General features: G+C 35.4%; 1 protein-coding gene across 1 annotated transcript in view; it reads right to left on the reverse strand.

Annotated features, from left to right (window-relative positions):
• Positions 1-17,923, reverse strand: part of KLHL32 (kelch like family member 32) — a 114,971-nt gene that overhangs the window by 72,850 nt on the left and 24,198 nt on the right. The window contains exons 2-3 of the mRNA XM_008499699.2: positions 16,091-16,179; positions 13,234-13,414 (exon numbers count right to left, since the gene is read on the reverse strand). Coding sequence (XP_008497921.1) covers positions 13,234-13,414; positions 16,091-16,113 — 204 coding nt within the window. The 5' untranslated portion in view covers positions 16,114-16,179. The remainder of the gene's footprint in view (positions 1-13,233; positions 13,415-16,090; positions 16,180-17,923) is intronic.

Here is a 17,923-nt window from a genome sequence, read left to right on the forward strand (position 1 = left end):
GCAACACTGAGTTTAAAGGGGGGAGGGAAAGCCCCAGCCCCTCTTAACAGTTTAGCACATAGCATTCATCTAGACACAGGCGGCTTTTTTCAAAAACTGAGTGTTTCCTGCAAATGAGTAATTTCTTCTGAAAGTGTTAGCATTTCCATCATTAAAATGCCATAATTTTACATAAATCTGTCACCTGTAAATCATCCAGTATAAGCAAGAGTGATATTTATGACACGGTCAACTTTTGCATCTTTGAAATTTATTTCCATAAAGTCTTATCATTACTTATTCTAAACTGACAACAGAAAAGAAGCATCAAATAGTTTAAAAATATCAAACAAATGTAGTAAGACACAGACATGAAATCTACCTAGATAGAAAACAAATATATTCTAGAAAGATCAGACACTTTTCTAATTCCATTAAAAATGTAATCAGTTTTGGACATTTCATTTTCATTTAAGATGTATCAAATGAGCTCTAACAGCTATTGTGAGGCTTCAGAGCTTGCCAGGAGCTACAAGGTACTCATCAGCCACCTGCTCCTTGCAAAACCAGACCTGTAATTTGTATCTCAAAGAGACAAGCTTCTCTTCTCATAAATTCACTACTAAATAAGCTTTTTGAGTAATATTTCCTTCACTTCAGTTCCGGAATAAAGAGAGTAAAGTCTCAGAGCAACACCTGTCTCCATAGCTCTTAGAGGAGTAGATCTGCACGAGTTCTTTACACTCAGTTTTCCCACACAGTGCCTCAAGAAAACCTGGAAATGCTCAATAATACAAAATCCTGCATTCTTTTCCTGCAACATCAACTATCTGTACACTACCTAGCTGTACCTAGAAGCCATCAAAAAACAGGTTTTGTGAGCTTAAATAGAACCACCAGTCAGACTTTTAATGCAAGGCTAGTAGCCTAATTTATTTTTCACTGGGGTACATTAAAAACAAGGGAATAAGACAAACAGGTGGATGTACAAGTGACAGACAAGAAAAACAATGAAATATAAAATGTATGGAGAAGTGCACAATTGGAAGTCAACAAGAAAAGCTACCAAATTTGGCCAAACACAAAATGTTAATTATTTTTAATTTTTAATTTTCTTCAATGCTGCTAATATTTTGTACTTTGTTTTAATACATTTCTGCTCAGACAAAATAAAATCTTTGAAAATGCCTCATTTATCCTGCAAGACTTCCATGAGAGTGAGCAGTACAAGTTGCTAACAGGTTAACCAAAGATTCCTTTATTATAAAACACCATGATAAGGGAACTAATATTTTTTTACTGTTCCTTTAAATGCCCAGGTCTTGCTTTGCCTTTCAGTCACTCAGTGAGCCAATATAGTGGGAAATAGCGAATCTTTAAATTCTACTGTTTTAGTCAAGAATTTAATTAATTAAAACAATTCTCCAGAAGAAAAGTAAATACAATCTACTTGCCATTCTGTGGCAACTGTTCCAAAATTGTGACATCCCAGTTTTGGAATACCACCTGAGCTCACTCATGTTTAAGAAGCTACAAACTAGGATGGCCTTATGTTTTGGGGGCAAGCTGACACTTTATTGGCTGTAGAAAGAGAAGGGAGTAATCAACCCCCAACTTTTCTTCTCATCTTGGTCTGAAACAGAAATGAGATCTATTTCTCTAAATAACATATTTATCTTTAAAAGAAAAAAACAACAAAAAACCAAACAAAAAGCCAAACAAGAACAGACAAAAACCAACAGAAACCACAAAGCAAACAATCTTCATATAAATATAATCAAAGCATGCAAAAACCTTCAGACTTAAAACGTGCCCTTCAAATCAACATGGCAAGCTGCACTACAAACTTGCATACAGTTTTGCTACTTTGTCCTCAGAAGCCAAAGACACCTTACTAAAATGGTTTCTCCTGCAAACACAGAACACTCAAGATGACAAGAGTTCAAATTGCAAACAACACCAGGGTGACTGGGTTCACATGTCAGACCTGATGAAAGTGGGCAAAATAGCTTAAGCAAAAGATGCTTAGCACAGTCACTGGTTGCTTTCCATGCTCAGCTTTTGTGGCTGCTCAGCTTTCAAAAGCAAAATTCAAAATGGATGTAAAACATCACCAAATCAGAAAAATATATTACTGTTAAAAGAAGTGTAAAAGAGACAAAAAGTATCAAGGTACATTGATTTTATCACTCACAGCACTGCAACAACACATACATACTTCACAACATGCAACTTTCAGACATGACACAAGGGTGATAGAAACACAAAACCATGTTATAAATCCCAGAAATACAAATTTCACACTGTTGCAATGGTGAGATACAACATTGCTGTTTGCCTGCCAGTAATTTTCTTAGTCAGATGATTCATATCCATGAGATTAACGATTTTGCTCTCATTTGTACACATCAATCTCACAGCCATGTCAGGCATTGCAAGCAGTAAATCATCTTGAAACGACTTAACCAAGTTGTACAATCTTTTACACAAGGAAACTCTCTTGTAAAAACACCAAATTCCACACAGCTTATTCACCTTTTAAGGGCAAGAAACAGAATCATAAACCATACACAGCCTCATGAAACAGAGAAATGAAAATAAAAAGAACAAATGTTATACTGTTAAAAAAAAAAAACAAACACAGTGACCAAAATTATAAGTTACTAAGTAATGTGACCTGGGGAAACAAACTTAAATTCTTCTTTTTGAGCTTTTATAAGTTTATAATATGTGAATGTTCCCTTACAGCATGTAAAAAAGTTGTTTGTTCTTATCATTACTACCATGTTACATTTGGCATTGTTTTCCCCCAAGTTCAAGCCTGTCTATCCTAAATCAGTCAACTGTGTCCTCTGAAGTCTTTCACACACTAAAAAACACATCCATCAATACCAATTGCATGAAATATGATTCTCATTACATGAATCTTCTGAAAAAAAGTTCCATATAAATTCCCAGAGAAAATATCAGAGAATGTCAGTTCCTGATAACTGAACCTGCATTAATTCAGCTTCTGAATGAAATCTACCTAAAGATTAGTTTTTAAGCATTTGCCATGCAACTAAAAGGAATCTTGTATAATGAAAAGGTCAGCTATCATTCACAGCTTAGGGAAATATATAAAGAAATTAGAAGGTAAAAAGAAAAACTGAGCAGCAAAATATATAACTTTATCCACAGCACTGAAAATTCCACTGAACCTTTGGTGTTTCTTCTTGGTGTCAGCCAGTGATATCTTATTACATAGTGCCTAAGTGCTTACCAAATCAATGATGTATGCAATGCAATTGTTGAAATGCACAGTTAATACAAAAAGATACCATGTTCTTAGTATTTTTAGAAACAAGTAATGAAAAACTAAGAGCTACCCTACTGTTTACAGGACTGAAGGATGTAATATTTCATATAGTGCACATTCTTTTGAGAATAACCTGGCAAGAACAATGTAATTTTCTTGATTGTAACAAGGCACAAGGTTTTTGTTATTCCCAGTCATAATAAAAAGCAATATAAACATTTGCTGCTAGTAAATCACATTCTTGGTTGAGCCTACATCTAACACAACTAATATTTTGATATAATTTAATAGTCAGTGTAATGTGTCTTCCTCGAATTTCTGCTTAGATGCATAAACATAATTTAAGACATGAGGAAAAAGGACAGACTGTAGGATGCTACTCCTAATGAGTTGCTGGATCATCACTAAAAAGACCTATATTCAAAAGTAGTCTCAGTTATGGTATAGAAACAAAACAACTACAACCAGTTACAAAAAATTACAAACAAATTATAACAAACCCATATAAAACCAAAAAGAAATAAACAGTGAACTACTACAGCTACTTTATTAATTCCATTATTTCAAAATAAATGAGTTCTCATAGATGGTCCTGAATATGAAAATTATTGTTCTTATTGTAGCAGAAAGACAACTGAATTGTAAGGACAGAAATCTGCAGTAATGTACAGTCTGTCCTAACAAAAGTCACTCTTAAGCAGGTCTTCCTTTCAGAATTTAAAGGCAGCAGCATAACTAAAACCAGATTTCTTTCCAGCATCTCCAGTCAAGCACAGAAAACTATGAGTCACATTTGCAAATTTTGGCTTAAATTGGTTTAATGCTTCTCAGTGAATGTATAAGCCTATTGTTCATGTCCTTTGATCATTTCAGCAAGTGATATCAAAAGTGAGCCCAAAATAAAATTAGAATAAAAGTCAGTTAGCTCTTGAACTAGCATTTTTAACTACTACAATACATTTCATTCAGGGAAGCAAAGTTGCTTGCAATTTTCATGGGAAAACCATGACCAAAACTTTTACACCTTTAAGGGGCTTACTTTTAAAACCATACTTCATTCAGCTACGTCAAGACAAGTTTCCCACCTCGGTGCATATGTGGTGTAGCTAAGTAGTTGTAATAGCAAGGCTTAATCTAACAAAAGTGGAGCAACATAACCTTAGATATCATTATAATTAACTTGTTAAGAATGAAATGTTAATGTAAGATAACTGTCAGTAGACACTGACATCCAAATGTTTCAGTCAATAGTAAACTATGACAATTTTGTTCTATTCTGCAGCATAACTGCAAAAACATGATGGTTACGAGAGAAACATAATGCTAAAATTTTATATAGTGTATTCTAGAAAGGTTTGTACCAGATATAATTCTTGTCTGGCCTGTTTTATGAGGGTTTGAACTAAATACCCTTCATAACTTAAAAAAATACCTTTTTCCATTATGATTATAAAATCTGTTTTCCATTAAGGTTATAGCATAATTTTATGAAAAAATACTGTTAATTTCTACCAACATATTTAATAAATAATTTTAGACAAAGGTGAAAGAATAAAATCAGCTCACTAACCATGTTGGGGGTTTTTTTTGGTTTTTTTTTTGTTTGTTTACTTTTTGATAAAAGCCTACAAAAGTAATTAAACACTAACAATTTGCTAAATGAAAGAATGACTTGACTAACCAAGCTTGTGTTAATATGGCAATCATTTCTCACAGTAGCTTTTAGCAGTAGATATCTGTTCTGGAACAAATGCCTCTATAAAATCGTCTCAATTTTATTCGTAGTAGTCTACGATCAACTGTGATAATTTACCCCTTGGTTCTTTCTTCATCTCCAACAAACCATCTTCTTCCAGACTAACAGATCATGATGACCAATTTAAGTACCCCCTTAACTGCTATAGGCTTGACACCCACTTCCTTCTTGGTCAAACTATCACTCTGGTAAAGGAGATTAAGTGCCAGACATGAGATGTTCTGAAAATGTAAATGGACATTCTTGCACACAAATACACGCAAATGTAATGCTGTTTTTATATATAAAAAATTAATAGCTGCAGCCTACTGCTGAGGAGTATGTTCTGCTGGGGCCTATCCATTACTTTTCAAAGTGGATTACTTTTACAAAGTAGATTCACAAAATGGTTTTGGCAAAGGCCTTCAAAGGCCTTGTAGGCAAGCTAGACAAGAGAGAGGAGAGATCTTTGACCAGATAAGTAAGTGACTGAATACATAAACCAATGAACAAGAAAAGAGCAGGGGGGGATTTCAGAGGGAGTGTGATGGTTCCAGTGGAGCACCTCCATCAGGCTATTTAACCTACCTGCAGAAGATCTCAGAAAGGGGGAGAACAGTGCAGCTAAAAAGTGCATTGAGACAAAGCTATTCAGGGTAGTAAGAACATGGGAAAAATGTCAAACTAATAAGATTGCACAAGGTAAGCAGTTGTTTTCTAATATGGCATCTATAAAATTAGCATGTGAGAGAGTTTCAAAAAAAAGTAATTCCACTGTTCAACAATAGTATTTAAAAAAATAATAAGCAAAGCTTAGAAATTGTTAGGCAACAGAGAAAATAACCAGGAATCAACCCTATGCCCATGCAGAAACCTATGCATTGCCTACTGTGGCATACAATTCTTTCACTCACATCTCACAAAAGACATACGAGAATAAAAGCTTCAGAGATGGTTAAAAAGCATCATCAGGTGTATGGAATAGCTTCCTTTTAAGTTGCATCTCAATAAATCAGAAATTTCCAACCTGGAAAAGAGATGATTGAGTGCCATGAGAAGAATACCCAGGAACTGATGGTTCATTGTCATTTCCTATAGACAGTGTGGCCAGTCTTATGTTTTCATCCAATGCTATAAAGAGTGTCTTCCTCTTTTGAGGCACTATCCATTTAGTAGTAGATGGAGAGGCAGTTTAATTTATTCATTACATGCACATTAGGTCATCCCGTAAAAATGGATCAGGATCTGGGAGAGGTTTCAGATGTCTGAGCTTGCAAACAGGTTGACCAAGGCAGACCAAGTCCTGCCAAAAAAAAGCAACCAGCGGCATTTTACAGAACTCTTCAAAACATTCAAATGTAAAGACTCTACTTTGTAAAACTCAGCCTTTTACAAGATGAAGGCCTAAGGTGATGTGAATTCAACCACTCAATATCACACTAAAGTCTACTAAAACAAAGCTGTTAACAAGGTGTAAAAAAAATAGCACTGAAGAATTTGTTTGAAAAAAAAGTAATTTCTCTGAAACTTCTAACAAGCCTGATGTGCAGCATAAAAGGCAAAAGTATGTGCACTGTGACCGGCTGCTTCTTCAAAGAGAGAAAAAGTTAAAACCTGAGAAAGCATACAAAAGAAAACCAGATATTTCTGTAGTTAAAACATCCTAGCATCAACCTGCAGGTACAGATGCAACATATGAGTCTTGGTTTTATCTCCTCAGCAGTCTTGGTTCTTTCTTTAGATATTTCTCATGTTGATAAAATGGTATATGGGTCCTACCCACAGAAGCCAAATGCAACACACTGCCCAAATGAACAAACCATGAGAATTGCAACAGAAACATATTTACTCTGACAGAATAGCAACTGTTGGGAATTAAAAAAAAAAAAAAAACAATTCAGAAAAGAAGATTCTTGTAAATGTCTGTGATTGGACCCACATTGCTGAGCTGTAGAAATTCTGACCGCAGAAAAGAAAAATTGTACCAGTGCCTCACAGAATAAAAAATTATTAAATGAAAAGATAAGAATAAAAAAAGTAAAATAACCCAGATAATCTCCCTTACTTAGTCCACTTCCAAAGAATATTAGAATACTTAGAAAGCTTTAAAAGGTTTGAAAACCATTTTGTATAAACTTATATAGTTAAGCCCTGTTGTTTTTCAGATGAATATTACACAAGCCACCTCACAATTGCCCACGCTAGATTACTTCTAACAATTTGATTCAATTTTGTGAAACTGTTGACAATCCCTAGATCAAACAATCTATTAAGAAGTGAAAGAATGTGTTGCTTTCTTGGCATTCAACTGTAACTGGGCTACCGAGGAATCAGTAAAAAACTTTAATTTACATTTAAACCTTTATGTAAGGCTAGGAATACAACTTTTTACAACAAACAAACAAAAAAACCCAGAACTTATTTTATTCAGGCCTCATCTTACTTTAGGGAAGTATTTTTCCTAATGAGAAATAGGCAGCACCAAGTTCTCATTTCCCAGTGTATAAGTGTCACCAGCTGATACCAGCCAAGTCTCCACTTATTAACCTTCCACTCCCATCATGGGATAGGGAGGCGAAAATCCACCCAAAGGATCATTAATGCAGACAAGAAAAGGGAGGTTTTCACACCCCAGTTAAGGTAATGGGGCATCCTATAGTTGATCTATCAGTGTATCATTGATGTGCCAGACTTCCAAATGAACAGTAGCTTTGTCTCCAGCTCCAAGCCATATGCAGATAGGAATGAGTGCTTCAAACCATCCAACAGTCTAGCATTCTAGCTTGAGCACTAGAGGAGGATTTTTGCACCAACATTTAGGTTTACGAGTAGACTTGCTTCTCTTGGCCCTCTTTTTTGAATCCTTCTAAGCAGTACACGTATTTTCCCAAACCCGTTACCATAGTCTGGATGCAACACATACTATTCTTAAAGTATTATTCTGCTGCATTTAAAAGGATGTTGGACTTCAGCCCATACTGCCCCAAACAAGTCAGTACTACATATGTGCTCAGGAGTAGGTAAAAACTAGAGTTGGCTCAGAAACTGTCAGATCTTTGAACTTCCCAGGCCCTCAGTCAAACAAAAAATGGTAGGTTTCAGGAAAAGAATATGGATGGGAAAAGAGGGATGGTCACTTCAGCTACAGATCATACCCATACCCATACATCAGTTACACCTATATTTTTAGTTATCTAATAAAAAAGGAAGAATTCAGTTTCAGACATTCAGACTAAGCAGTCCCTGCTCTCTCAGCCTTTCCTCACAGAAGAAAATCTCAGCTCCCTGAATCATCTTTGTGGCTCTTCACCGGACTTTCTCCAGTATGCAATCACATCTCTCTCATACCAAGGACTCCTATAAAGTATAGCTGTGGGTTATCAACATTTTTCAGCCATGATCAACTATATGTATTACATAATGGAAAAATATAAACAAATACTTCAGTAGTATTAATTAGGATAACTTTCTTTAATTTACGATAACTGTACAATAATATGTACAATAATGTACAAAATATTGTACAATAAATAATTGTATCATTTGGGGGCTTCTCCTCCACAGTAGACTTCCACTGCATTTACATTTACAAATTGTTTAGAAGTGCAATTGGCTCTGCCTTACTTGCCTGAGTTGTTCAGAACCTAGCAGAACTAGAATTATTCCAAACATCCATCTCCATTTGTGATTTCTACTCAGAATAGCTTATATAAAAGAAGCAGATGCAATTGAATGACAGAGAGAAGCCGCTCCATCAATTGAAGCAAAAATTGTTGTTAATTGCATTTCCTTCTTTATGTTATCTTTAAACTTGTCTAACTTAGAACTTCAGGTTTCAAACTTACTAAAACATTGCTTCTGGGTGCTGTAGGTAGACACCAGGCATATAGGAATTCACTTCAAGTTACATGCTAGGTAGTTTTTACAAACAGTTAATATCCTAATGAAGGACATCCTTTGAATTATTTGAGTTGAAGAACCTGCAGTAATTATTTAAATAATAATAATTTTTAAAAAGCATATACAACATTTAACAAAGGAAATTATTTTATATGCTCGGGAAAATGAGAAAAGCATCAGTCAAATGAAAAATACAGGAGGAGTTTTTCTGACTGGAAAACCAATGCATTTTATATAAGAAAATCTTGAAGTTATATAATCACCTGCCAACACTGTAAATGTCTACTAATGAAGTCATGCAGTAACATTTCATTTTGCTCCCAGAGGGGAAAAAAGAAAAATAATCTTCTAATTGGAAGTCAGTTTGCTTGCTAGAACAATCACAATGCACACATACTCACTAACTCACCACCTTGTCTGACTGCAAAAGCCTAAGACAAACAGAAGATAACAGCATGTCACATGGAAAAAGGCTGTCTAAAATGTTTGTTGTTTTAAAAAGAATTAGTAAAGAAATACATATGTTTATTACTCAAATGCAAGTCTTTTAGGGAGCTGACTACTGTCTTCCATAGCTCATTTTGAAAGAGGTCTTTCAGGAGATACTGAATAGTAAACTGAAAAATCTAATTTTCAAGTGTTTAGTCTTTTAAGCCTGTATTTTTAATACAGTTTTTCTATGCAATTTCCTAAAGGATTTTTTCCTCAAAGAAAATATCCCAACATTTTGGTGGAAAAAATATAAGAATATCACACTTCCAAATCAGATGTTGTGTTTAGGATTTAAGTTCTAATGTTTTAGCACAGATGGAAATACAGGACTAACTATATACCAGCTTGTCATGGTCTGTAGCTCAAGAGACATTTTTTCCAATTTATTAGCAGGTGTTCACCACACTGCTGGAAGAAGAGATGGCAGACTGTTACCCTAGAAGGTTGGCCCTTAGCATTCTGCTGAAGCTCAGGTCTCTAGCTTTAAAAAAAAAAACAAAAAACAAAAAACAAAAAACAACATCTCTTTCTCCTTTTCCTCTCTTTCACATACTGTGGCTCTGATTCCTTCAGACTGTAACATTACACACATATAGTTAACCTTCTGAAATGTTTACAAACTTTACTTTGCAGTAAAAGAAAGAAATAAGCGATAATTTAGGAAAAAAAAATGCTTCTCAGCTGACTTGTTATTGTCATCAGTAAAACACCACAAATTCAGAAGTAGATACATCTAAATAAAATTGGATACAGAACATGTAGACAACCATAAAAGTGTTCTGTATGCAAATATCCAGTTTCTCGTACAAGTGGTTTCACAAGAGTGGCAAAAATGGGAAAAAAAAATTAAAAAAAAATAATACTTGTAGATGTCTTCTGATAGTGCCCTGTGTAGAACTGAACATATTTCTTGAGCAGTCTGTGAGACTGTAAGAATTGCAAGACAGCCTTTCCAGATAGAGCTGAAGGTAGGTATATTAATCAAATATATGAGCCATAGAAACCAGAAGCTTCAGTAAGCAAGTTGTTTGTGTCACACTGATGGATAGAGTTGTCATCTCAATTTTATTCAAAGCAACTCCATCATCTGATGTATCCCATCCACTGCAGTCCTGCACTTAGATGGAAAAGAATTAGTTAAAAAAAAAATAGTAAATGGAAGGTTTCCCACAGCAATGACTTCTCCAAGATTAGAAAATTTTCAAAGTTCTTCCAAATGCTCCTCCAAGAAAACCCAGGAAAAAATAAAGGTAAAAATCTTCTGTAATATTAACAGATAAATCTGAAGTATGTGAGTCTAGATTTTAGAACCAGTGGAGAGAGATCTCCACCTCCAGATGGCAATTTATGTCTGTTTCTCTTCACCACCTCTGAACTAAGTTTGGCATCATTCTCTCAAATCTTAGAAAATGAATACTTGAGTAGCTCAAAGTAGGCAAAATCCCCCTAGTTACAAAACATTAATATACTCGGTTTAAATACAGACACTTTTTAATCAACTCATTCTTTTTCTATATTTTTAGTATCTCCTATGTTCCTGATTCTAAGTTTGTTCCCCCATCTTCCTATAGCCCATAAATAAATATCATTCTACAATATTCTAACAATACTTTTTTTTTTCCATTAATAGCAGAAATTGTTTGTCTGATTTAAGAAAGCATTAGTTCCATTTATAGCTCACACCTGAACTTTAAGGAATACAGAATACCAAATTATAAATATTTTTAGACAGATGAATTACTAAATGCTGCATAAATTATTCTATTGTTTTATAGAATATGTATATATATATTGTGTGTATATATATATATATGTGTGTGTATATATATTAGCCTGGAGAAGAGGAGGCTCAAAGGAGACCTTATCACTCTCTACAACTACCTGAAAGGAGGGTGTAGCCAGGGGGGGTTGGTCTCTTTTCCCAGGCAACTCTCAGCAAGACAAGAGGGCACGGCCTTGAGTTGTGCCAGGCGAGGTTTATATGGGACATTAGAAAGAATTTCTTTACCAAGAGGGTAATCAGGCATTGGAATGGGTTGCCCAGGGAAGTAGTGGATTCTCCATCTCTGGAGATATTTAAAAAGAGACTGGATGTGGCACTCAGTGCCATGGTCTGGTAACTGCAACGGTAGTGGATCAAGGGTTGGACCTGATGATCTCTGAGGTCCCTTCCAACCCAGCCAATTCTGTGATTCTATGATTCTATGATATGGCAATTAGGAATTTGATCTATTGTAGAATTTTTTTTTCTTTTCTGTAAGGTTCATTTGCAGTAACTTTCCAGCAAATACCAGCTAACTCAATTGAAAATGACAGGGTGAGTCACAGTGCCACGAATCTCAAGGTTGACTGGTAAGTGAACAAAGTAGAAGCTGTTCTATCACAATAATTGAAGACTGGGCATAGGTGCCCATTCTATGATGTTGCTATTCACTGGGTACAATGAGTTCTGGATTGAAAATATACCACAGGTGCAGAGGAATGATATGGCAGCCTTGTCCAACACTTTCTATTGACTCACAACAGCAGAGCAGCCCTGTAGTAAGTATATCTATTATCAACAAGTGGATATAACACTTTCTAGAGCTCAAGTCCTCCCAAAATCCTTCTCTGTTCACTGAGCTAAAAGGAAAGAAGTAGTAAACAATCTGTTTTAAGGCAGGCAAAGGGACTGTAACAGAGCAACACGCTATAGCAGCTTTGGAAGTACAATGCTGGCAGCAGCAGAACACATGAGTATGTTTAAAAAAAAAGTTTAAAAAAAGAGCAATGAATTGGCTAAACATCACCACAGTAAAAGTAACATAAAGGTTGATAATATTTTTTAAACACAGAATAAGTTAAATCTCAATTTGAAGTGAGAGACAAAGTTGACAGGGAGATAAAAATTCTGCTCAAGTAATGAAGGCTATAGAACAGATGTCATACACTGTCCTACTATTGTAACAAAACAGTCACCAGAAAGAAGTTTGTAGCACTACAATTACAATGTGGGCAAAATACTAAATAAACTGGCTTTTTAGGAGAAAACAGATATTTAAATTAATTTCATCTTTAGTCTCTGAATAACAGAATGACCCATACTTAAAAAAGCCCCATTCAGCTAAAGACCTGTAGACAGTCCAACATTTTTACCAGGTACATTATAATGACGGTTAGTAGAATTGCTATATATAAAGAATTCTCTTTCTATTAGAAAAAAAAAACAGTTTTTCAGCTACTATAGCAGTTTTAGCACTTTCCATGCTGAGTTTCTGAATTAGATTTCACAGGGAATGTTGTAGTCTGTACTTTAAGGAAACATTTGCTTCTGAAAATGTTTTATCACATTTTTAAAATTACCACAACATTCTCTTTGAGGGTAACCACTTACATTCCTCCAAAAATCAACTCTCAAACTAACTTAAATTGCATTTGTTAATATTTAAATTTGCTCTCTTTCCTCTTCCATACTCTTATCACAGCTATCACAAATGTCAGCATTCTAACAAAAAACCAACCAAACAAAAAAACTCAAACCTTCCAATTTTTGACTTTACTGTGGGATAATATTCACAGAAACCTGTACTGCCTATCTCTATTGAGAGAGGGGAAAGGAAAACTAATCATAAATAGTCACAAAAAATTTATTTGTCCTCTGAACATTTTTGTCCTATGACATGTATGAGGGTATTAAAAGTTGTATACTCTACTGAATGTGCAATAAACCTGAATTTTCTATAGGAACAACTTTAAAGCTTTTTCAGTATAATAACTATAGTCAGACTTGTTTTCCCCCAGGTTAACTTTCAATGTTATTGTAAGAAAAGGAAGAAAATTTTGGACTTACTCTGAAGTAGTCACTGCAGGCTGCCAGGACTGCTTTATGAGCATGGAATTTCTGTTCTTCAGCAATAAGGGTGATATCACAAAGTATGCCATCACTTCTTTGTTGGTTCAGAGCTGCCAGGACAGCATCATTATGGGAGCTGGACTGACAAAGCCTCTGACCTGTCAGCATTTCCTGAACACTGAGAGGGAAAAGGTCAAAGATTTTGTCAAAAAAATGTGGGAAGCAAGAGGATTGTGTTAGAAATAGAGAAGAACTTGCTTCTAAGACATGGTTGCTTGATCATTCTTGAAAAGAAAAAACAGTCATGATCCCTGTCAGTCAAAAATCTTTATATGATATTTGCATTAAAAGAAAAGATCAGTATAACAAAGTATTATGAAACCTGATTAAATAAATTTAAATAATTTTAAAATATCAGTTGCCTCATTTTCATTTGCTGCATTTGAAGGCATATGGACTCAAAGGAGCAGTTCAGAATAATTTTTAAATTAAGTGAAAAGAATTTAGGGGCCAAGTCAATGGAGCAACAGAAAACTTGGCTTGAACTGCTGCACTAGTGGAAAGGAGCATGTATGTATGCATATACGTAACCGGTCCTACTGAAAAGAGTGAAGACTCAATGTCTCAGGTGGCTGTTTAAGTCTGATGTTGCATTACTGAGTGTTTTCAGATTATTTTGGAGTTAGGGAGGGAGAGGGAGACTTTTCACACCTCTAAATATCTCCTTGTATGAATATAGCGTAGGATTTTCAGATTGCAGTTTCCTTTTCCACAGCTAGGAAGGAAAAGACAGTATAACTGCTGATGCAAGCAGAAACAAATCAAACAAACTTACAAATGCTCTTTGACAAAAAAACCCATGTTTATTTGAAATTTGTGAGATTACACCAATTTATGTTGCTTGAGAATCTAGGTCTTCATAGAAGGGAAGTTTACAGAAAGTCATTTCTGGTTTAACCAGTGTGTGTGGTTTACACATTTACACAGATTTTTTATTATTATTAAGGTGTAAATAAGCTATCCTCTTTCCACTACTCATGTAATCCACTCCATACACTTACTGTGCAGCAACTGTGTGGCTGCTACCTCCTCCTTTCCCATCAACACACACTCTCTGTATTGCCTATCCCAGTCCTGCACCTTGTGCACCTGTAAACTAATGTAGCCTTGCAGACTGCTTTAACTAACCTCATCTTCTAAAAAGACAAGAACTTGAGAATTACATGTATAAGAAGGATAGCCCAACTAAAATTACACAAGGATAAGCTGAATGTTACCCCCCTCTCTAATAGATTACGTTTCACACATGTACATACCCTACATATGTTTCAAAATGATTCATTCAAATGATTTTTTTCCTTCAGCTGTTCTGTTTGTGGAATACCACTGATACTCTAAATGACCATTATCAATAAATGTAACTTTTTAAAATACAAGGGAATTCTTTTTAACAATTATGTTAATTTCTGTACCAAAGTGACTAAATCAAACTAGTGCAAGCTAATTATGCCTAGAGATGGTTTCTCTTTATTTCTGCTTTTATTAGCCTCTCTCTCTCTCAATGTTGTGAGCCAAGATTTTCATTCCTCTTGCTTTTTTTCACCATCATCCAGAGGTGAAAGTCCTTTTCCACAAAAAAAAAAGAAACATTTGATTCAATAGAAAACAGATCAGAGGGACAAGGCATGAAGCTAATAATTGTTGAGAAATTTTATTTGTATGTGTGCATATGTATGCACACATACACATGTAAATACACACATAAAATCAGGCATCTGTGGTTTTGAACTGAGCTCTGTCAATTCCTTTTTTCCAATTCAATGACCAGGATGAAAAAGCAACTGTCTGTAATACATATGTTAACAACATTAACAACAAGATGATCTTTAAGATCCCTTCCAACCCAAACCATTCTATGACTCTATGAACATAAAAAGAACATATACACATGCAAGAGAATTTAACTGGCATTTATGAATGAAAAAGCAATGTTTTATTAAACATAACATGGCCACTGAGTAGTGATGTTGTCTATTGATTAATTCAACAGCCATAAAACACGAGGAATTTTGGATTTACTTCTGATGCAGAAGCACAGAAGGTAAGAGGGAACAAAACTGGAATTATAAGAGATCCCAGTAATATCAGGTACATCTCTGAGCTACTACATCAGTCCATGAATGTTAACTACTCTATAAAACAGAACAAACAGCGTGTAACACTAGTGCGAAGTTCTGCAGAAAAGCAACGAGATTAATAAACTCAGCTGAGTGTTCTGCCTGAAAGAGCTCCAAGAAACTAATTAAATTATAAATTTCAAATTCTCTGATGAGACAATGGGCAACACAATATGCCTAGACAGGCAAGCACATACAGATCGTTAAGATGGTGTAAGAGGGAAAGAGACAGAGTGGGTGATTCTAGAAGGCAGGAAGATGAATTTGGGAAGAATGCTTTGAAACCATTTCAAAGAACTAGAAGAGTAATGTGTATTCTGAGTAGTGGAATGCTACAAACACCAAAAATGATCATCAGCCACCAATTCAGATGAATGCATGGAAAATGCCAGTTGCTTCCACAATTAAAAGTTCCAAGTATAGGCACACAAAAAGGAGAGATAATGTATGAAGAGATTGTAGGTCCCAAATCAATCCCAGGCTCCCCTCTCTTTACTAGAGATAAGTGCCAACAAGACAGTAATAGTTTGCAGATTACAACAAGGATATATATTTATTAATGTTAATTCCAACCTAATGAGGAAATATATTTATTTCAATTTTCCACTGTTAACTGATGCTTTGATAAACATCACTGTAGGTGTGAACAACCTCCTAGATGCTACCAAGTACTATACCTCAGGCACCTCTCAGATGGCATCTTTCAGTTTTACTCTTCTGAATATTAAAGTTTATAATCCCGTAGGGAAAGCAGCAAGCATTCCAGCTAGAAAGAGAGAAAGGAAAGGAACATTAGAAACATAGTACAGACATCCTCAGCCTAAAAGATCAATCCTTTCAGGATAGGCAATTCAAAAGCAAGTTTCCTCAATTCCTCCACCACAGAAAGATAAATCTTAGACATTAGAAGCACATGAAATTTTATTGACTAGTATAGTATGAAACTGGATTTTCCTCTTTTCTAGAAATTCAGACCTTATAATGTCGGTTTCCTGCATCTACTGCTCTTGAGGCATGTCTCCTTTCTGAAAACTCAGAAACCCATATTATTCCAAAAAGTGAAAGAGTGGTGAAGAAGGCCTGTCTAGGGTCTAAGGGGTTTGCCACACATTTAAACTAATGCTTTGACTGTATTTTTTCCCTAAAGACATAGTTGTGTAGGGGAGAGAGGATAGGTTTAGTGTATACTCCCAAAAGCAGCTCCCAGTTGTGTCAGAGCAACATTCTTGACTGACTAATCAGTGCTATGACCAAGTGCCACTGTAAGTATGGATGAACAGCAAAATGATGAAAGTTGGTGAAGGGTCTCAAGCACAAGTCTTATGATGAGGAGCTGACAGAACTGGGGTTGTTTAGCCTGGAGAAAAGAAGGCTGAGGGGAGACACTATTGCTCTCTACAACTACTTGAAAGGAGGCTGTAGTGAGGTGGGTGTTGGTCTCTTCTCCCAAATAACAAGCAATTGAACATGAGGACAGAGCCTTAAGCTGTGGCAGAGGAGGTTTAGATTGGATATTAGAAAAACATCTCCTGACTGAAAGGTTTCTCAAGCATTGAAACAGGGAGGTGGTTGAGTAATCATCCCTATGGGTATTTAGAAGACATGCAGATGTGATCCTTAGGGACCTGGTTTAGTGGTGGACTTGGAAGGGCTGGGTTAGGGGTTGGACTTGACGACTTAAAGGTCTTTTCCAACCTAAACATTTCTATAAACAAACCTTCTGACAAATGCAAACAGTAAAATACATCCAAGCAGTATGATCAGATTTATAAATTCTATAGCTTTTTAAGAAGCCAGATATTAAAGTGACAACATAAATTAACCTCTGCTGCTTAATGGTTACTAAAAGTTGCTTCTGTAACAAAAAGGATAAAGGATACAAATAATTCTCCTCAAAGCTGTAAAACCACTACCACTGTAAAACCAGAGATCTCCTAGTACCTGTGTGACAGAATAAGGTGAAATAACTTTTCAGCCTCTGCTCATGGCCAGTGTTCTCCTGTAAAAGCAGTCATCTTTAATACAAAGTGAGGTTTTTTTCTGCTTTCCAGTTGAAGTTATGCCCTTTTCCACACCCTTTTCCTCCATAGCAGAGGCTTCCACCAAGATCATCACCAACACTCTTTTGTAGTGTTACTAACTAAACAAAAAAATACAAATAATCCAGCTTTTTTCTTAAATTAATTTGTTCTTAATTTTACCCTTTAATCATATACTAATTAGTAGCTTTACTTTGAAGGCTGCTACACTAACTTCAGAATACTCTGCAATAGATACATGGAGGCAGAATTAAGTCTTTAGTCATTCCTGAGATGGCAAACAAACAAGCAACTATTAATCCTTTCCTTAATTTTCCTAATTACAATTCTTCATTCTACAGACAAAACTACAGTTCTTCATTGCCAGGAAGGCACAGTGACACCTGCCTTTCTGCAAGTGCTGTCACCTTGCACCACAGCAGTGGACGGACCAAGTAAAACCATCCAAGAGTTCTGAATGCTATGAGGAAT

The sequence above is a fragment of the Calypte anna genome, chromosome 3, assembly GCF_003957555.1.
Source record: "Calypte anna isolate BGI_N300 chromosome 3, bCalAnn1_v1.p, whole genome shotgun sequence".
Classification (NCBI taxonomy): Eukaryota; Metazoa; Chordata; class Aves; order Apodiformes; family Trochilidae; genus Calypte; species Calypte anna.